The sequence below is a fragment of the Delphinapterus leucas genome, chromosome 12 (genome assembly GCF_059928025.1).
Source record: "Delphinapterus leucas isolate spDelLeu-1000000601 "Yukka" chromosome 12, BTC_Dleu_Yukka2, whole genome shotgun sequence".
Classification (NCBI taxonomy): domain Eukaryota; kingdom Metazoa; phylum Chordata; class Mammalia; order Artiodactyla; family Monodontidae; genus Delphinapterus; species Delphinapterus leucas.
The window spans coordinates 64,524,525-64,547,392 of record NC_143140.1 but is presented as its reverse complement, the minus strand read 5'-3'; the positions used below and the strand labels follow the sequence as shown (position 1 = coordinate 64,547,392).

The 22,868-nt window shown below is 39.4% G+C and overlaps 1 protein-coding gene across 8 annotated transcripts in view; it reads right to left on the bottom strand.

Moving 5' to 3' along the window:
- The window catches only part of L3MBTL3 (L3MBTL histone methyl-lysine binding protein 3), a 125,924-nt gene that overhangs the window by 24,203 nt on the left and 78,853 nt on the right, over positions 1-22,868 (bottom strand). For all 8 annotated transcript variants that reach the window (XM_022556443.3, XM_022556421.2, XM_022556448.2 and 5 more), the window contains 3 exons: positions 18,058-18,172; positions 15,314-15,416; positions 7,430-7,579 (listed from right to left, as the gene is read on the bottom strand). In XM_022556443.3, the coding sequence (XP_022412151.2) occupies positions 7,430-7,579; positions 15,314-15,416; positions 18,058-18,172 (368 nt within the window). The remainder of the gene's footprint in view (positions 1-7,429; positions 7,580-15,313; positions 15,417-18,057; positions 18,173-22,868) is intronic.

Sequence of the window (22,868 nt, the reverse complement as noted above, 5' to 3'; positions counted from 1 at the left end):
CTTCTCCCTGGTGCACACAAACAACTACATAGGTTTGACTCAGATTCCCAAGAACTGGAATATTTGAAAATTTCCACAGCCCCTAATCCATATCTGGCAGCCCATCAACAAAAGGGGGAAAGAGGCTTTACAATAGGTAGGGAATGACCAATCATTAAAGGAACTTTCTGAGTCGTCAACATCAAGCCCTCAGGACCAGAAAACCTTAGGAAGCAAAACAAAGTTTCTGAAGAGTCCTAATTAACTTTTGCAATCTTTTAGAACTTCTGGCTCTAAATTAATTTTATACTACTAGATTTTACAGTTTTGCAAATAAAGAGATGTATATATGCTTATAGTTCCATATTTTATGTTAGCCTGTATTCCCATCTGTTTCTCAGGGCCCTTCTCATGGGTACAGATGGGCAAATCTAATTCATCCTGAATATATGAATTAGATTGAAGCTGCAATTCCTGTAGCTGCTCCATGTAACTCTGAGGGTACAAACACTAGACCTACAACTTGAAAAGCTGTAGGTTTTAATGGCCTCTAAAGAACCGAATTGAATTTTTTCATTGGATATAGGTTAGTAATTACCTTTGCCTTGCAAGGTAGTACAAGCATTAGCAGGTATTTTTTAAATGCCTTATTGTACTTCTGTGGTTATCCCTAAGCAGGCATAAACAACATGGAACCTTAAAACATTATGTGGTTTTTAATAGCGATAGCACCTAATTTAGAAACACAATTACAAGCACCTGTAGAATATATTTCATGAGAATAAGACTACGTGGGATAGACGCTGATGTTCTCTATTTGGTAACACATTGTGAACTATTACTCCGCAGAAGGGTCTTTATATTCAGTAATGATTCTCAAGGCCTGGTTTATAGATCACTTCCATCCAATCACCTGGGGATGCTTGTTAAAAATGAACTGGGATGCAGCTTGCATTTTCTGAATCAGTATCTCTGGAGAGGGTACCTCCAAGGCTGGATTTTAACAAGCATCGGATGCTTCTGATGCAAAATAAAGTTTGAAACCCACAGGTTTTATTCAGATATACAGAGAAAAAGAAACTTTCTTCTACTCAGCTGTAGACACATAGAGACTTAAGGTTATTGGTCCCCAGGAAAAGCTCCTCCACTGATGGGCAGAGCCCAGACTAACCATCTTGCTGCCAGCAGCACGGCAAGGGCAGAGATGAGCTGCTGCTCTCCCAAGTGAGAACATCTCACTGAAAGCTCTAGATGCGACACAGACACTTCTTATGCATCTGATGAATGAATGGATAACTGGGAGAGGATTACATCCTCACATTTCTACCCAAATACACACTGGGAATTCATTCATCAGCTGACCAGCCATCTGACAAGTCTCTGTAGGAAAATAGACCCAAACATTCAGCACACCCACAGAAGGACTCAAGGTAGAGCCCTCTCAATGTGGGGCAGAGCTTCCCAGCTAGGATGCCCTGACCCTTGGGTACCAGTGCTCTGAGATACTGTTGCCAGTGGCCCCAGCTCTTGACAGCCAGAGGCAGCCCTCTGTGTCATACAAATGTGGTCATTTCCGCAGTACCATTTTCTACGTGGGCAGGTAGTTAAACAACAGTTTGGGAAACACTGCCCTAATTTATACAAGTGTAGGTATGTGTTTGGGGGATTTACCTCTTAGATATCCAGTGTGGGGATTTTACAAAGTTGAGAAAGTAGGAAGTTTTACTGGAATAAAAAGAAGGTTATGAAGCAGCTGCCTCTTAGGTTATGTGACTGATAGCATCTCCTTCGAAGGCTGGTGGATGATTCATGGTGGCCTTCCAACCTCACTGAGTGCCAGGTAGTGTGCTTGGTGCTGAGGGCGTCTCAGAATCACAGAAGACGTGGCCTCTGCCCTCATGGAGCTTATCATCGAGCAAAGTACACAGACTCAGAGAAAGTATTTACGCAGAAGTGTCAATTGTGTTGGGATGTGTGACACAAAAGCACATAATAATGAGGAATCTGACCCACGGTCTGGAGGATCAGAAAAGCTTCCCTAAGGAAACGGGAGTTAACCTGAAGCCTGAGAGGTAAGAGACTCGCTAGGAAAGTGTAGGAATGGGGGTTCGAGGTAGAGAGAAAAGAATGTTTGAGGACCAAGGTGGCTGAAGCATTAAGTTTAAAAACAGCCTAGTAGAGGGCTTCCCTGGTGGCGCAGTGGTTGAGAGTCCACCTGCCGATACAGGGGACGCGGGTTCGTGCCCCGGTCTGGGAAGAGCCCACATGCTGCAGAGCGGCTGGGCCCGTGAGCCATGGCCGCTGAGCCTGCGCATCCAGAGCCTGTGCTCCGTGGCGGGAGAGGCCACAGCAGTGAGAGGCCTGCGTACCGCGAAAAAAAAAACAAAAAACAGCCTAGTAGAGAAAAAGCTGGAGAGTTCGGCAGGGGCCAGATAACACTGGTTTTGTAGGCCATGTTCAGAATTAGGGTCTTAATTCCAAGGGTAATGGGAAGTCGTGGAAAATTTTAAGCAGGAAGATATACTCCCAAGTGAATTTTTTAAATGCAGACTCCTAGGCTCTAGCCTGAAAGATTCTGGTGGCCTGGGCTGGGCCCTGTAATCTGAATTTTAGAGATCTCAGGGAATCAGACGTGGAGTCAGGTTTGGGAAGCATTGCTATGGAACACTGGTTGTCCATGGGTCTATCCCAAGCAGGTGGCCTGTGAACTGGCCCTTAAAATACCATTTATGGTATGAAAAGGACATACATATTCCTTGCATTGTTCATTTATCTGGACCTATTATGTCTGCTCCTGGATCACAAGCAACGCCAGCATACTTCATTCTGGGGACCGGCTAGCATTTGAAATGGGTGAATGGGCTGGTGCAGCAGACATTGTCAGGGCTTGGCCCATATCTCCTAGCCACACGCTACCCCTTCGGTGCATAGCAGCCGACTCGTACCTACCTCTCACCTGCTCTGCCTTCCCACAGGATTTACTGGGGCTCTGACTGCTCTGCCTGCTGTGCGGCAGGGTATGTGCTGGGGAAATTAACTCATCCTTCCTCCCCTGGAAGCCTAGCTCCGTGACCGAAGAGGAACTCGTGTTTTAAAATAGCTCAGCTCCCTCATCCCTATGGTGGGAAAACCTGAGATGTGTGTTTTACACAGCCTCCCACAGTGCCCCCAGCAGGGCTGTGTTCCCGCTGTCCACAGTGGTAGCTGGTGTGACAATGAAGCTTTTACTGGTGCCCCCAGCAGGGCTGTGTTCCCGCTGTCCACAGTGGTAGCTGGTGTGACAATGAAGCTTTTACTGGTGCCCCCAGCAGGGCTGTGTTCCCGCTGTCCACAGTGGTAGCTGGTGTGACAATGAAGCTTTTACTGGTGCCCCCAGCAGGGCTGTGTTCCCTCTGTCCACAGTGGTAGCTGGGGTGAAAATGAAGCTTTTACTGGCTGCCTTTCCTTCCCGGTCTCACCTCTCCACTCCCCTAGTGGCGTTTTCCTCACCTCTCAAGTAAACCACTTGCCATCAAATCTCTGTCTCAAGGTCTGCTTCTGGGGGTGCAACTGTCTCTTGCTGTGCCAAATGCCTTTTTTTAAAATTTAAAAGTAGAGTCTGGCAACCAATTTTTAGCAAGTTATTAAGAAGGATGCAAAGAAAATGTGTTAAAACCTGACTGGGAAATTCCATCTACATGAGCAATGATTATGGAAAAAGAGGAGAGACCATAATCTGACATTATGAGAATCATCTTGTTTGAGTACTCTCTACTCAAAGTTTAACCTAGGAATATTAAAAAAAAATGGGCCAGCCTTACTTTGCTCCTCTGAAATAAATATTGTGAAACAAATAAGCAACCTATTCCTCTTGCAACAGCACTAATAAAAACTAACATTTATCGAGGGCTTATTGCTTATCAGTCACTGTTCTCAGAGCTTTGCACAGCTCACGATTTCATTCTTAAGTCCAGGTGAAAGAATCAGTGATCAAAAAATTTTATGTTTGCTATACACACTACTACATATAAAATAGATAACTAATAACGACCTACTGTACAGCACTGGGAACTCTACTCAATACTCTGAAATGGCCTATATGGGAAAAGAATCTAAAAAAGAGTGGATCTATGTGTAACTAATTCACTTTGCTGTACACCTGAAACTAACACAACATTGTAAATCAACTATACTTCAATAAATTTTTTTTTAATTTTAAAAAGGAAAAATGTAATTAAATATGTTCATACAGATTCACTTAAAGCAAAGAAGCCAGATAACTTCAACTCTATTAATTCTACATTAAATCAACCATCTTCAAGCTGTAAGATGAGGCTTCTTTGTTAACAACCTTTCATTTGTTAACATCTGCTGTGCTGCTACCCCATGATCATTTATATCTAAAATACCACGTATCATTTTGATTGTTGTTGAGAACTAGTGACTGCCTGGAGAAGAAAAGAAATAAAATAATCTGAAGCAAATTTTTAAAAATTTAAAAGAATAAAATCTGTATTTAGAAAAGTAAATAAATCGATGTTATTTTGGCTATTTTGGAAATGTTTTTATGCATAATGAAGTGCTTAGATTGAAATATCACGATGTCTGTAATCATTTCTTAAAAATACTTAGCATAAAAAGTAAAGCGAAAAAAAATCTCGGTCAAAAATGTTCACCTTAAAAAGTCTGGGATCATTAAGGGATTGTCTCCCTTATGTTTCCTTCGACAACGTATAACTAATCACATCTCTCCGGTTACTACTAGCCTCCAAATAAATAAATGAATGAGTCAGAATAAATAAATAAAATAAAAATAGTTAACCTGGAAAGTTGAAGACGAGAAGAAATCTGAACAAAGTCTTCAAAACCACGAATAACATAACGCTCATTTACCAAATCCTGGTACCCCTGAAGCAATTTAACTTTAACACAAATAAGTGTAAATATTAATTCACAGAGAAGTAATGGCAGGTTAGAATTCACTGAACAAAAGACAGTATGGGCTAAAAATCTATGTAATGTAAAAATTATTTAGATATCAAACGTGTGCCATGGGTTACGATAGAAACCTTAAAGTCTCTAAGACTGTCTCCTTAATGACAGGTGATGACGCGGAGAACCATGCTCACATCCTCACAGAAGACAGATCCCTGGACTCATTAGAGCCACTATAAACGTCACTCTTTTCTAGAGATCAGACTTGTGGTTACCAGAGGCAGGGGATGGGGGAGGGGGAATTGGAGGAAGGCGGTTAAAAGGTACAAACTTCCGGTTATAAAATAAATAAGTCCTAAAGATGTACAGCATGGTGACTACAGCTAACACTGCTGGATGGTATATTTGAAAGCTGCTAAAAAGTAGATTCTAAAAGTTCTCATCACAAGGAAAAAAACATTTTTTTCTGGATGTACGTGAGGTGATGGATGTTCATTTACTGTGGTAATCATTTCACAATATACATAAGCCAAGTGATTACGTTGTACACCTTAAACTTACACAGTGCTATATGTCAATTGTATCTCAATAAAACTGAAAGAAAAAAATTACTCTTTTCTTACAAATATTTCGAGCTAAAAAGGACCACAAAAGTCACCTAAACCAACTAGGTCTTTCTGCTGTGAGGAAACTGGATGCAGGTATCCAGCCCGGAGCCCAGAAAGTTAGTGAAAAGCCTGTGAGTTGAAACTGCCAGCCCTTCAGAGTGTCCTGTTAAAATTGTAAACAACATCTCAGCTTTTGAAATCCAAACTTCAGGGATCCTTACCTCCTTGTGAGTCAATGAACTCTGTTTCTGTAATTATTACTATGTGAATTAGTACTTTATTTGTCTTAAAGTAAATTTCCTCAAGTGATATGCCCTCATTACAGGGCACTGAGTTGGGTATATGAATTTATGTTACATTAGTCATGGTTTTAAGGATTAAAAACAAACCATCAGGGACTTCCCTGGTGGCGCAGTGGTTAAGAATCCGCCTGCCAATGCAGGGGACACGGGTTCAAGCCCTGGTCTGGGAAGATCCCACATGCTGTGGAGCAACTAAGCCCGTGCGCCACAACTACGAAGCCTGCGCTCTAGAGCCCTCGAGCCACAACTACTGAAGCCCACGCGCCTAGAGCCCGTGCTCCATAACAAGAGAAGCCACCGCAATGAGAAGCCCACGCACTGCAATGAAGAGTAGCCCCCGCTCGCCGCGACTAGAGAAAGCCCATGCACAGCAACGAAGAACAAACACAGCCAAAAAAAAAAAAAAAAAAAAAAAAAAATCGTTGTTGATAATTAAAGAAGTTACAGCTCTCCCCGATCCATAGGGCGAAACTGCTTTTCTCTAAGGATTTTGATACTTTAAATGCCATTACTCCAATAACACTGCTGTGAGCTGAGAATAAGACTTTTTAAAAAAAATTTTAATTAATTAATTTTTGGCTGCATTGGGTCTTTATTGCTGCACGCTGGCTTTTTTCTCTAGTTGCGGCAAGCAGGGGCTACTCTTTGTTGTGATGCATGTGCTTCTCATTGCGGTGGCTTCTCTTGTTGCGGAGCACGGGCTCTAGGGTGTACGGGCTTCAGTAGTTGCAGCACACAGGCTCAGTAGTTGTGGCTCGAGGGCTCTAGAGCGCAGGCTCAGTAGTTGTGGTGCATGGGCTTAGCTGCTCCATGGCATGTGGGATCTTCCCGGACCAGGGATCAAACCTGTGTCCCCTGCATTGGCAGGTGGATTCTTAACCACTGGGCCACCAGGGAAGTCCAAGAATCAGATTTATTAATTCAAATGTTCACTTGGTTCATCCATGAGAACAAAAGTTACAAAATATTAAAATAATCAAAGAACTACATTGTCTTAGATTTTAAAAACTCTCCATAAAAGAAAGCCCCAAAACCTAAGGATCATCTTTGTATTAATGTTTTCTTTTAGTAATATCTTTAGTTAATATAAAGGCAGAGACCATTTACTTAAAACATCAAACAAAACTTGGTTCTTTACCTAATAATCCACGGAGGTTAAAACATTCCAACTCAACTCTACAAGTGATATCAAAACCAAATGACTGGGCATACAGTACAACAAATATCCTAATAATTAAATGAAATAATGCAGATGCAAGTACTTGGCATATAATGAGCACTAAAAAGAAATAACGTCCATTCTTCACAGGGAATCTACCATCTTCTTTGTAAAGGATGCTTTTATACAAATATTGATCCGTTCATTCAGAGTATGAATTGGCATGAAATGAAAAGGGGATTTCCAAACTTCTAACATCAAGCAAGTTCAACTAAAAGATGAACAAGTAATATGATATCCTGCCTGATTTGGACATACTTTTATAAGTATCATCGGCCTCACGTTAAGTCAGGTGCATTTTCAATAATGTACTAGAAGACATCACTACAGAACATAAATCACCTGAGGAAAAAAAGTCTTCCAACTACAGTACCTCTAAATAACACTAATATTACCACTTTAATTACCTGGTTTCAGGAGATGAAGAGATTTCATTTGTGTCTGCCCTTTTACTTCTTGGAAATGATGGACTAGCCGCAGGCATCTCACCACTTAAGCGGTCTGGGAAAATTCGGTCTTTATTCAAATTGATTTCTGAATAGGGACAGGTGGCAGCACTAAAACATTAAAATTTTTAAAAAAACGAAAGAAAAGAACACTCCTGTTAGAGCATAATTACTTCTTCCAATTAAAATGACAAGCTAAAAATATAAAATGCAAAAATTTAACTGGATATATATATTTACATAGATTAAACATACAGTATGAAATATTTTATCTTTAAAACATAATTTAAGGGCTTCCCTGGTGGCGCAGTGGTTGAGAATCTGCCTGCCAATGCAGGGGACACAGGTTCGAGCCCTGGTCTGGGAAGATCCCACATGCCACGGAGCAACTAGGCCCGTGAGCCACAACTACTGAGCCTGCGCGTCTGGAGCCCGTGCTCCGCAACAAGAGAGGCCGCGATAGTGAGAGGCCCACGCACTGCAATGAAGAGTGGGCCCCGCTTGCTGCAACTAGAGAAAGCCCTTGCACAGAAATGAAGACCCAACACAGCCAAAAATAAATAAATTAAAACAAACAAACAAACAAACATAATTTAAGTATATTCTGATAGAAAATATGTCTTTGCATTAGATTTTTAAATGCAGTCTTTGGAAGTGTGCAATGGTCACCGAAGGACTCCCTCCTGTGTTGTCCAAGGGCAGGGCCTGTGCATATCTCTAGGAACCATCAGCCCAAGAGAGAAATGCTTAACATAGAAGGGTGGGTGATAGAGGTGGGACACAGACAGAGTGATTGACAGATGGAGCAGATCCCTTCCTAAAGTGATCTTCCAGGCCCAGGGCCATCACAAACTGTTTAATTTCCTTTATAACAGCTGCTACCCTCCAAAGGAAGGAGGTTCCCCCCATTTCCTGTCTCCAGGCCCATATGTATACCTGATATCCTAGAAAAAAAAAAAAATCAATCTGTAGCTATTCCCATCCCTAATATGAAAACGGACCAGAAGCCAACTTGGATAATGACCCATCTAGCTCCCTTCCCTTCTATCTGTGACCACTGGTTCGTCTCTCAGATTCCATGGGGGGATCACTCCTGTTATCCAAGCAAAGGGAATCTAGGTCACTAACTGTTAATTCAGCATTAAGTCAGCATACTCCTGTGCGTGGGCCTCAGCTTTCCAGTCTCCAGAAAAACTGGGCAGCCTCTATCTCAATACATAATCAGCCCCTCCAACTAACTCCCTATCTTGCCCCTTGGTGTTTTTTTTTTTTTTTTTGCGGTACGCTGCCCTCTCACTGTTGTGGCCTCTCCCGTTGCGGAGCACAGGCTCCGGACGCGCAGGCTCAGCGGCCATGGCTCACGGGCCCAGCCGCTCCGCGGCATGTGGGATCCTCCCGGACCGGGGCACGAACCCGTGTCCCCTGCATCGGCAGGCGGACTCTCAACCACTGCGCCACCAGGGAAGCCCTGCCCCTTGGTTTTTAGGAAGCCTCCTGAAATCTGGAAATGATTGGGACTTAGGTAAATTATATTAGTGTCTTGCATATTCTTTTCCTCAGGTTAGGTACTATTTGGAATGTTGATAATCACCTAGGGAAAATTTTTAAACACTGACTTTCTGCCCTCTACCAAGAGAATCTGACACATCCTCCTGGGAGGAGAGAAGAGTCTGCAAATGCTCCCAAGTGATTCTGATAATGGTCTATAAAATTTATCACAGATACCTTGTAAGCAAAAGTACAATCTTTATTTTCTTTACTTACATGCTACTTTGATATCTATGCAAAAGAGGAAAGTAAATAACATTTGATCATGTGTTGACATAAATGTGTATAATGTTAACCCAACAATAACAAAAACAAAACCAGTGATATTTATGGAGCATTTACTATATATAGAACACCATGCTAAGTATTTTACATTCGCTTTTTACTTAATCTTTACAATAACCCAAAAGGGAGGCTTTTCATGTGACAAACTAAGTTTAAAATGGTTAGATAACTTCACTCTTGAATTATTTCATTCATTTGATCGACAAGTATTTATCAAGTAACTATGATGTGTTAATTACCTTTCTAGCCATGGGAAACACAGTCAAAATGAAAAAGACAAGCTGTCTGCTCTCATGGAGCTGATATTCTAGAAGGGGATGGGCTATACATGATTTACATAAATAAACTGGACAACCCCACATAGTGACAAAAGCCAGAATATAATGTAAGAGAGACTGCGGGGCTGCGAGGGGGGTGGTGAGAAAGGGTCTCTCTGAAGAAGGCATTCCAGGAAATGAGAAGAGTAATACAACACAGGGAAAGCCAGGCATGAGTAAGGGAAAGACAGACCAGCTAGGCTAGAGTGAAGTGATCAAGGGCAGGAGATGGTGTAGAAGCAGGCAGGGAAGTATTATGTAGGTCCTAGCAGGTCATAGTCACCAGTTCATATTTTTATTTTAGGTTCAATTTGTAGCCATTGGAGGACCTTTGAATAAAGAAATGATATGGTTTGATTTACAGCTGAGAATAATCACTCAGGATTCTAGATGTGCTCTGCAGCTTTATCCACAACGAGCAGGCACAACTTGGAGGACTCCGTTTTCTCATTTGTAAAATGAAGATGACAACGACAAACATTACCACAGACTGAGCGCGTTACCCGGGGTGCGTGCTTTACTTGCATCACCTCGTCTAACTCCTATTAGAGTTAGGAATTTGGAAGAATAGGAAGTCACTCCTATTCTAATGCTCAGTTTATAGATGTTGAAACTGAGGCTTTAAAAAGGGAAATTGCGGGCTTCCCCGGTGGCGCAGTGGTTGGGGGTCTGCCTGCCGATGCAGGGGACACGGGTTCCTGCCCCGGTCCGGGAGGATCCCACATGCTGCGGAGCGTCTGGGCCCGTGAGCCGTGGCCGCTGAGCCTGCGCGTCCGGAGCCTGTGCTCTGCAACGGGAGAGGCCACAGCAGTGAGAGGCCCGCGTACTGCAAAAAAAAAAAAAACAAACAAAACAAAAAAAACAGCCCGGGCTGAATCCCAGGTCTGCCACTCTCTGATCCTGGGCACTTTCACAAGCATTCTAAATCTCTCCTCCCACTTCTGTAAAACAGAGATTAGAACAGTGCCAGCTTTATAGAACTGCTGAGAGAATTAAATGAGATAACAGATCTAAGTGCCTCACAAATAGGAAGCCACAAAAAAAAATCTTGCCTAGGATTATTATTTTAAAAGGAGAAAAAGAGTAACACTTAACCCCTACTGTGTAAAAGACCATCAGCAAAAATAAACAATAGCATTAAAAACTCCATAATATGCCCCATTTATGGAGGCTCTCTGCTTCCCTCAGGAAAAGTTGATGCTTCTCTCCGAGTGCTACTCATTCATGCCTCTCCAAAAATCTGTTTGTACCACACTCTTCTCCTTAGAAGTAGGGGCCCTCTCCTCTGTACAGCCCATCACCTAACCCAGTATCTGCATACAGCAGACACTCAGTAAGTGTTTGTTCCACGAACGGATGGATGTTGAACGAATATGATGACTATAGTTTGCAGGTATAAATCCAGAGTTACTAATTTTTTAAAACTCTCCATGGACTTTATAAATATCCTTTAAGGTTGCAGGAAGTACTCTCTGTTTTTTTCTTTTCTTATTTAATTTCACCAAGATAAACCTTACATAGGAAACATTTACTTCTGAAGGCATTAGATATGTAGAACATTTAGTTTTATATAACTTTAGTTATCCTTTAATCTCCTCCCATTATGACCTCTCGGTAGGCCAAATGAATGAATCAACAAAGGGAAACACCATGACACAACCAATATTAATGCTGCCTTGCTAGAGACAGAAGTAAGTCATCTGGCTCCTGAACATCCCTAGAAATGAGAACACCATATCCACATCCAACTCACTCACTGATTGTTTACATTTCAACATTGAAAAACATCACATTCTTACATTTCATTGTTGAGAACACATTTCTGTTTCTAACACTTCTTAGATCAAATTCAACCATTGTAATTTCTGGAGACTCTAACAACACATGCTAGTCAAAACACAGGCTTTTGCTTACACGTTCATAAAATTGATTATTCGTGCCAAAAGAGCAACTTTCCTTGTTATCTAAGCAAACAATGCATGTTTTGATTTATGTGGTTTCTCAGTAGATTAATCCAAGCAGAATTTTCTCGTTGTTTTCCTAAGCACAGCATTCTCAGTAAGGACAAAACTAAGCGCCAGTGAAATGAACCTTTTAAAGAACAGCCATGATGCAGCAGCTCTTCCACAAGCCTACCAAGGAAATGGAAAACAGGCTGTGACTGGTAAGGATTAATATCCCGCCAGATAAAGAGCTTTGAGTGCTGAAAAGAGAACAGCATATTCAGGGAGACTAAGAAAAGCCAGCTGAGAGGGCTGAAAAGAAGGGAATATAGGACACAGGCAGGAGCTGACACTAGTTCTCTGGATCGCATCCCTGCCCCAGAGTTATATACAGATCTGCCGGTTATGTCTGATACGTGACAAGGAAATGAACACAATGAACACGACTTCTTTATCAATGCATGGCTTCTAAGCCATGAGGTATACTTCTTCCTCTCTCATTCCAGAAAACAATGAGTCATTCTCCACTATGGTTCCAATTATACTGATAGATTTTTTTTTTTTTGGATCACATTTCTCCATAACATCTTTCATGATTCTCCCCATAATTTCTCCCTTCATTTAGCAAATACAACACTGCATCTTTGAAAAAAGACTCCAGAGAGAGTCACTGAAACTTTGTGAAATGGGTGTGGACCAGGTGAAGGACCCTCAGAGTTCCACAGCACACTTAGGGAAAGGCAGTCTTAATGAATGGCTGGTGCCATCAGGCAAGGGACAGGACTGTCACCACAGACCTTGCTGTGACAGGCAAACCTCTCTGCTCAGACCTACAGCACTCCTAAAAAGATTATGGACATTGTTACAAGGTGGATTTCCTTCCCAGAAGACCAAAAAAAAAAAAAATTCTTTGTAAATTTTTCATTGTACCCCCCAAAACATAATGTCAGTATTCACCCATTTTTAAGATTTCTTTTTTTCCTTCATAATTTGAGCAAATTGCCTTTGGTTCAATGAACATCTTGGGGTTGTACAGTAGAGAGGTACATATGTCAAAGTTTCAATATTAGTTACTATTTTGTATCTTATATTTTAATAAAATTATGTACAGCTTTTATAGGTCCATTAGTCCCTGAGTTCTTTGAAGGCGGGATCTGTGGCTGATTCAGGGAGCCATGCCCTGAGAGTCAGTGAGAGGGGGGTGGTCAAGGGCACAGTTAGACTGGGCACCATTCCTGGCTCCCCCGTCACCAGCAGTCAAATAGGCAAGTTAGAAAAACCTCTAGGGTGCCATGGTGGCTTCATCAAAAAAATGGAGGAAATAATAGTTCTGTATTATAGGGTCGCTTGAAGGTTATCCAATACATGTAAAACAATTTGTGCAAAGCTCAGAGAGAGTAAACAAATGCTCAATAAATCTTACTAAAAAAAAAAAAACACTGCTCAACAATATTTACTAAATGAAAGAATTTACAGATATATAATGGAAATATAGCATACTAATGAGCTTTTGGACTTATATACAGTAGTCACTCCCTATCCGTGGTTTTGCTTTCTGTGGTTTCACTTGTCTAAGGTCAACCAAGGTACGAAAATATTAAACGAAAAATTCCAAAAATAAACAATTCATAGGTTTTAAACTGTTCGCCATTCTGAGTAGCGTGACGAAATCTCACGCTGTCCTACTCTGACCTGCCAGGGAGCAAATCACCCCTTAGTCCAGTGTATCCCGCCCGTTAGTCACTTAGTAGCCACCTAGGTTATCAGATCCACTGTCGAGGTATCACAGGGCTTGTGTTAAGTCACCCTTACTGTACTTAATAACAGCCCAAAGTGCAACAGTAGTGATGCTGGCAATCCAGGTACACCAAAGAGAAGCTGTGAAGTGCTTCCTTAGGTGAAAAAGTGACAGTTCTCGACTTCACGAAGAAAGAAAAAAATCATATGCTGAGGTTGCTAAACTCTACAGTAAGAACAAATCTTCTATCTGTGAAATTTTGAAGAAAGAAAAAAATTCGTGTTAGTACTGCTGTCACACCTCAAACTGCAAAAGTTAGTGTATAATAAGCATTGAGTTAAAATGGAAAAGGCATTAAATTTGTACAATGAGATATTTAGAGAGAGAGAGACCACATTCACATAACTTTTAATATAATATATTGTTATAATCGTTCTATTTTATTATTATTGTTGCCAATCTCTTACTCTGCCTAATTTGTAAATTAAATTTTATCACAGGTACGTATGTATAGGAAAAAACATAGTACATATAGGGTTTGGTACTATCTGAGGTTTCAGGCATCCACTGGGGATCTTGGAACATATCTCCCACAGGGATAAGGGGGGTAAGGGAGATACTACTGTAATGCCTAAAAGTAATCCAGCTGCTTTCACTTGCCAATACTGAATCACTTCTAAGATGCAGTATTTTCATGTCCCTTTAATCATACAGCTTTTGGTTTGCAGTCATACAAGCCATGAAAAGGATTTTTAAATGGATATTTGCAAATGGAATCATTATTCTATCTATGCACAGACTTTTACTCTGGAACACACTGAACCCCATAAAAAAACTTGGTATGGGCTTCCCTGGTGGTGCAGTGGTTGAGAGTCCGCCTGCTGATGCAGGGGACACGGGTTTGTGTCCCGGTCCAGGAAGTTCCCACATGCCGCGGAGCGGCTGGGCCCGTGAGCCATGGCCGCTGAGCCTGCGCGTCTGGAGCCTGTGTGTCCGGAGCCTGTGCTCCGCAACGGGAGAGGCCACAACAGTGAGAGGCCCGCGTACCGCAAAAAAACAAAAAACAAAACTTGTCAGGAGTGTTGCAAAAGGAAGATAAGCAGCATTTGAGGCTGCAGAGATTTAAGAAAGAGGAAATTATATAAAGATAAAATAATCACACCAATTTAACAATTTCTATTAATTCTTAGAGGAACAGGTAGTGAAATCTTCAGATTTTTTAAAGACCTAGATTCACAACCTGTATAACCTAGGTAAACAAGGAATCATTATTATTACTGGGCCATCCAATTAACATACAGTTAGAATACTTATACCGACACATTATTATTCTAATATGTACGTGAATAAGGTGATGCCTCTGTCCTCTAAAAATCCCAGTTAAATCACAGAAATTTCTTACTATTTCAGTAGTATTTTAACGTGTCTACAAAGACCCCAAATTGCCTGAACAATACATCACATTTCAAATGTACAAATTCGGTTTCTTTCTTTTAAGTTACTTAGATGTGAGAGAAAAATATTGAAAAACTTTATTTTTGACAATGTATTCTGATGTTTGTCTATTTATATTTGTGGCTTTTGTGATCTTTGCTGCTAATCTACAATAATCTCACCTCTCGTTATTCAAATTGTTGAGTCACCCAATCATAGAATATTCTACCAAACAAATACTTTCAACAAGGCCTGCCCCCTTCTCATTATTAATAATCAACCCAAAATGACTATCTCAGAAGTTCAGTATCTATAAAACTAATCAGGTTGCCAAGAAAAGCCAAGTACCTAGAGTGAATCTATTTTAAATCATGAACGCATTCTTTCCCAGGCAAATTTAACTACAGATACACTCTTCATTTTTACATGGTCCCCATGGTAACCACATTTCATATGGATCTGAACGCAGAATTAGTTAATATCTATTTAGTATACATGGAAATCATTATCTTCCACATACAAGGGACAAGCACCCTCTGACCACATAAGGAATCTCCACCTGAGTGGCAGCACCACATACCTGTGAGGGCCCAGGTGTCTTGCTCTCTTAAAATGGCCAATCCCTTTACATCCTGGGGTTGAGCATCCACCGTGTTCCGAGGCTTCCATTAATTCTAAGGGGCCTATTAAAAAGCCAAAAACAAAGCAAAAATTTAAGGCTATAAGAGTCAAATGTCTTGGATCAGAATAGGGAAAAAAAATCCAATTTTTCAATCAACATGTATAAACAGAAAAAGAAGGTCCTACAAAATTAAAAATACATCTAAAGTCTCTACTTCTAAAGGTTTTCCCCAGGACTTTGCTCACACTTCAACAGTGAAATGGTAACCTTTGATCCAACCCTCTTTCAAAATGTCACAAATTCCAGAGATACCGAAATCTAAAATAATGAGATGATTCTGAACATTTTGATCAAGTAAATAACATAATTAATATATGAATACCTGGACACTGTGAAAACTTCAGAGAATACACCAGAATACAGAAGAACAGTTACAGATGCCCTCAAGCAACTCTCCTCACCTTTCATTCCTTTTCCTGACTAATCATGTTAATGTGTAACCTTCCTAGATGTTCCAAGCATTCCCACATGTATCTATATTTGTATATATACATGTATCAAGTTTTTGGTTTTATTTTGCCACATAAAAGGCACAACATAGATATGTACGATTCTGAAACATTCTTCTTTGGTCCTTAACTTCATGTCTTATAAATCTTTCCATCTCAATAGTAATATTTTTATGACTGTTGCATTGTAGCTGTAGCATGAGTGCACCATAATTTATTTAACCAATATTTGTTTCCAAGGTTTATTATTTTAAACATACTGTAACCGATACCATGTCTGTGTATTCTGGTGCCCTTATGTAGCTTCTATGTGGCATCCAGAAGTGAAGCCACCAGGTGGGGGAAGGCATGTGAAATTTTTAAGAAACCCGACAATAATGTATTTGCTACATTTTTCTTTCTACAATGTATTTATTTTCCTCCAAAACTGAGATCTGGTATGTCAAGTTCTCAGTGTACCTTTTTTAAAAAATTGAAGTTAACTGAAATTTTTATTGAGGTGACTGTAGCTTCGCACGCAGTTGTAAGTAATAATACACAGGGAGATCCCTTGTACACTTTGCCCAGTTTTTCCCAATGGTACTATTCTGCAAAACTACAAGATAAAATCACTATTAGGATATTGACATTGATACATTAAATTTTGATAGTCTGACAAATTGTCTTCCAAAATTTAGTGCTAGTTTTAAAAGATGATGATACTGTTAAAGTCTAGAAACACTCTACTTTTTCAAATATTAAATTTTTTCTTTTATGTATTTTTGACTATCAGGTAACTAAAAATGCAGTAAGAGGCAAAAGGATTAACCAAAGAAGAAATGTACACTAGAGAAGTATTGGGTTGGCCAAAAGGTTTGTTTGGTTTTTCCCATAAGATGGCTCTAGTAGTACTTAGTTGTCTTTAACTTATTTCAAAACAATTTTGTTAGATTTTATGTGACAGCTGTCATATTAGCATGCATTTAAAAAAAGACATCAGAATTGGTGAATTTTTGTGTAGCCATTTTAATACGGAAGATGGAAGACAAAAAGCAACATTTTTGGCATATTATGCTTTATTATTTCAAGAAAGGTCAAGCGCAGCCAAAATGCAAAAAAAGATTTGTGTAGTGTATGGAGAAAGTGCTGTAACTGATCGAACATGTCAAAAATGGTTTGTGAAGTTTCAGGCTGGAGATTTCTCACTGGACGATGCTCCATGAGACCAGTTGAAGCTGACAGCGATCAAATCGAGACATTAATTGAGAACAATCGACATTATACCAGGTGGGAGATAGCTGACAATACCCAAAATATCAAATCAAGCATTGAAAATCATTTGCACCAGCCTGGTTATGTTTATCGCTTTGATGTTTGGGTTCCACGTAAGTTAAGCGAAAAAAACCTTCTTGACCATATTTCTGCATGTGATTCTCTTCTTAAACATAATGAAAACATTCCGTTTTTAAAACAAGCTGTGATAGGCAATGAAAAGTGGATACTGTACAATAATGTGGAACAGAAGAGATCGCGGGGCAAGTGAAATGAACCACCACCAACCACACCAAGGGCCAGTCTTCATCCAAAGAAGGTGATGTATATATGGTGGGACTGGAAGAGAGTCGTCTATTATGAGCTCCTTCTGGAAAACCAAATGATTAATTTCAACAAGTACTGCCCGCAATTAGACCAACTGAAAGCAGCACTCGATGAAAAGCATCCAGAATTAGTCAACAGAAAACACATAATCTTCCATCAGGATAACGCAAGGCCGCATGTTTCCTTGATGACCAGGCAAAAACTGTTACATCTTGGCTGGGAAGTTCTGATTCATCTGCTGTATTCACCAGACATTGCACCTTCGGATTTCCATTTTTTAGATCTTTACAAAATTCTCTTAATGGAAAAAATTTCAATTCACTGGTAGACTGTAAAAGGCACCTGGAACAGTTCTTTGCTCAAAAAGATTAAGTTTTGGGAAGACTGAATTACGAAGTTGCCTGAAAAATGGCAGAAAGTAGTGGAAAAAAAGGGTGAATACATTGTCAATAAAGTTCTTGGTGAAAATGAAAAATGTGTCTTTTATTTTTACTTAAAAACTGAAGGCACTTTTTGGCCAACCCAACAGAATGAGAAGGTAGAGGAAAAGAAAATATTAAGCACACTACACAAGAAAATGGAAACATTTCTTTAGGTTATCACTGTGTCTCTTACTCAAAGGAGGCTGAAGAGGATGCCCGGTTTTTGAACACCAACCGACGGGGTGAATATCAGGAGAATCTGCATCTATCCAGTAATCATAGCAACTATTCCAGCCATCAAAGTGAACCTGGATAACAAAAAGAAATTAATAGTATAATTTAGGTCACGAGAATTCCTACAGTAAAAGTTTTGCCCACCATAACCATCTTCATTCTCTTCTAACTTATTTAGTACATTTAATATCCAGATAAATTATTCAAATTACTTCATCCTAGTATGAGAAAAGAGGTACTGTTGGGGCTTCCCTTGTGGCGCAGTGGTTGAGAGTCCACCTGCCGATGCAGGGGACACGGGTTCGTGCCCCGGTCCGGGAGGATCCCACATGCCGCGGAGTGGCTGGTCCTGTGAGCCATGGCCGCTGAGCCTGTGCGTCCGGAGCCTGTGCTCCGCAATGAGAGAGGCCACAGCAGTGAGAGGCCCACGTACCGCAAAAAAAAAAAAAATGAGGTACTGTTGAACTACATTATCTAACCATAATTAAATGTCTTGACAAGGGCACTTTTCGGGTAATACTTCTACAGACATATTACATGTATCTCCCACTACTATAAGCAGTTTGAGTACCTAACATCTTCATATGAGCAACACTAAACACCCAATAAATATTACTGAGCAATGAATAAATCAGGGAAGGGAGGGAGGAGGAGGGAGAGTAGAGAAGCAGGACCTTTCATATAAATGTCAAGTCTCCTAGAATTATGCTAAAGAAGACTTAAAAAAATTCAGCAGATGGACACCCAATTTACAAAATATGCCTCCATCAAATGCATTTTAAAATATTTTTTCTCATAAATAACTACAATATCTCTCAAAGAGATTTTACAGAGTGGTCAGGGCTACCAACTTTATTGGCCACCATGTAAAAGGGCAGTTAGTCTTTCAGGCATGGTTACTAAGGATCAGCTACATATCTTTCAAGTATCACATAGTTTTTATCTTTTAGAAGGAAAGGATATACTAAAATGTTATATATATTTTATTCTAGATCAAGTTTGCCAGCTAGATTTCCTTCTTAAAGTCTATGAATCTCTTACTACTAAAAACACAATAGATGCCAGATGGATAAAAAAATCCAAACACTGAAAACTGAACAATAAAAGTTCTAGAAGAAAGCATACATTAATATATTTATCTCAGAGCGCAGTAGCCTTTGTAAGGAAGACACCAAACTCAAAAGCCATAAAAGAAAAGATGCATCAATTCGAGTACATCAAAATTTAAATATTCACAATGGCAAATATTACTGCTGGCAAGATGGAAAACCCAAAAGAAACCTGAAAAACACATCTGTTAACATGTGACAATGTACTTCGTTCCTTAATTTGTAAAAACACCATATATCAGTATAAAAAGATGAAAAATCCAACAGAAAAGATGGAAAAGATACAAATGGCTCATAAACAAGAAAATAGTTAGTAAACACGTGAAAAGACAATCAATTTCACTTATAACTAAAAAACTACAAATTAAAATCACAGGATGAAATTCTTCTTTCAATATGCCAAAATATTCCATTTTGGTGACTTCTAGAGCTGATAAGTATGAGAATAAATGGACGTTCTCATAGACCATTGACAGGAGTCTTGACTGGTGAGATATTTCTGGAGAGTTATTTGGCAATAATGGATCAACACTTAAAATATATCATCTTTGACTTGATAATCTAAATAACTCAACTCGTTGTAGTAGAAAGCAACCAGAGTGTCTAACATCAGGAGATTGGTTAAATAAATTATGGTATATTTATATGATGGAATAGTACAGAGTTATTAAGGTATGTATATATGGGTTCAATATAATGTCCATTGCAATGACTCCACTTTCTCAAGCTTAGAAATTAATTAATCCTAGAATTAAATCCCACAGAATTCCACACCTTCAGGAAATCATGGATAATATTTTAAAGAGGAGAAAAGATCACAGAGCTAGTTAGGAGGAGTAAGAGGCTAAAATTCATGGATCCAAAATAAACTGGTTCATCACTCACATACATTGCATATAAAAGCAGCACTTAAAGAAAGTTGTTTAACTTGAAACAACCCTTTCCTTTCCTCTGATCAAAAATAATGTTCAAATAACACAGAATGATATTCATGGTGATTTTCTAAAGTTTATGCTATCAATGCCACCAATAGATAAGCAGTCATAATTCACAGCATTATAGTTAAGTCTTAAGCATTCTAATTCTCAACTAATCATCAAGTGATAATGCTCTATTTTACTGGATACACGAAACTCTTACGTTTTCTCATCTTGCTGTTCCTGAATTTCACTTCTTCTATACTGGAATCAATGTCCCCATATCTCATGTTCCATTTGTTAAATTTTACAAAATTTAGCTATCTTCCTATAGCAAACAAACTCAATCCTAACAAGTAAGTGGTTCTCCAACCTGGATATACACTAGAATTACTCCTGATTATTGAAAAGAAGAAGAAGAAAAAAAAATACAAAAATGGCTGAGCCCACCAAGGAGGTTCTGAACTTATAGCTTGGGTTCTGTGCACCTATATGTTTACTTAACTTCTAAGTAACTCTGCTGTGCACTCAGAATTGAGTCCCACTGACACTATACAGGACACTACTGTACAGCAATAAAGACTCCAAAAATCTTAATATCATCATAAATAATAGGGTTCTTTAAAAAATCTCCTCCCATATACCTTCAAGAATATGTTGGAGCTACTATATCTGGTGATACCATTAACCCCTTCCTACTTTTCATTAAAACTGACCTCTCAGTTTGGCAATGAAAAGTCATCTATCTTAGATGACAGATATACCTTAGTTACTGTAAATAAGTCTAACATCTCCTACAAACTAGGCTGGCCGGCAATCGGGAGAATCCTAGTACTTTAAGGTTAAATTTCAGAGTTAAAATTTAATTTAGATATTATGAACAGAGGTAACAATACAATTCCCTAAGTAGCAAATGCACTTAAAAACTGCTACCTAATCATTTATATGTGGAATCTAAAAAATAATACAAATGAATATATATGCAAAACAGAAAGAGACCCACAGATATAGAAAACAAACTAGTGGTTATTACCAGAGGGGAGAGAGAAGGGGGAAAGAACAAATTAGGGGTATGGGATTAACAGATGCAAACTACTATGTATAAAATAGATAAGCAACAAGGATATATTGTACAGCACAGGGAATTATAGCCATTACTTATAATAACTTTTAATGGAGTATAATCTGCAAAAATACTGAATCACGACACTGTACACCTGAAACTAATAAAATATTGTAAGTTGAGTATACTTCAATTAAAAAACTGCTATCTGAAATTATGTGAACATTAATAATATATACAAAATTAATATTAACCCTAATTAATATTCTTACTCTGGAATCCCAGATGAAATAAATTTATTAAAGTTTATATAATTTCATTTCATCTTTACTACTTCAGTCCCTGGCACATTAAGAGGCTGTAAACAAACAAAAAATCAGACACTCCAGTAATGGTAATGGATAGCTTTTCTCTTGCTGGGTCCTATTTTGAAATGAAATCAAATGCCTGACAAAGAGCAAGAGAGGAAGATACATAAACATACAAAACAAAATATTTAAACATTGTACAGAACATAAAAAGACATCCAAAAATATTTATAATAGAAATGTCCCAGTATAAAAACAGTTAAACATAAAAGCGACAAGGCTGAATTTCATTAAAATTCTAAAGAAAATAGACTATTATGTATCAAAGCATAGTACAGATGATTTAACTTACACATATTTAAAATTACAGTTTAGAAAACTGAATACATTTTTTAACCTAGGAGTGTAATTTGGACGCTTTATTGTTATTGAAAATTTCAAGATTAAGACAGATAATATTTTTAGAAAGCACACTATTTCTTTTTTAAAAAAATGATTTGGTTCTATTTTCTGTTCAGGTGAAAGGCAACTCAGTAAAACACATTTTAGACCCAGGTGCTTATTTCTGCTCTCTTCTGAAATGAAAGTTATGTTTGAAAAGGTACAAACCCAGAAGGACAAAGGACAAATGGAGAAGGAAAGTAGCTGGTAGGTGAGAAGCGGCAATGATGTATGTGGAGGGCAGAAGCAGATGAGGGAGTGCTGACCCACTGGTAGAGAGTGGGTGGGTTGCAACCCAGATGCCTAGAGAGGGAATGCAGGCCCAGAGTGAACTGGCTCACAGTGCAGAACCCAGAAGGACTCAATGTGGAGGCAGAAGGTATGTGAGGAGGTCTGGAAAATGACAGGATTGGCTCAAACTCTGAATATGGAGTGGTTAGACCTCTAGGTCTGATCCTCTATGCCACCCACCAAAGTAACTGCCCCTTCAGCAACCCCACAAGAGTAGAGGTTTACTTTCTAGAGACATAAGCATGGAGGTTTTAAACTCCAGGACAATGGTGACAGGCAGGACAGAAAGCACACGGACTGAGTGCGAGCCTGTATCCTCCAACCCCATCCTTCTCCCTGCCTCACACAGTGGCCACCAAGTTTGCCCCTCCCTAGGGAGAAGACTAGAAGAAACGGAAAGGCTCTAGACCAAGAATCCAGACGCTGAAGAATGGGGACCTCCCTATAAAAAAAGCTGGCTCTCTGCTCTCTTTTCCCACATGAAGCCCAACAGCCAATAAAGCCCACCTTATTGACTAAAAACAACTAATGTTAAGCGCCTTTTCTTACTGTGAACAGCCAACCAAGGGCTTGACATTTGAAGAGAGGCTCTAATGTGAAAGCAGAAGCCAAACTAACTCAAAGAGGAATTTAGAGAAAAT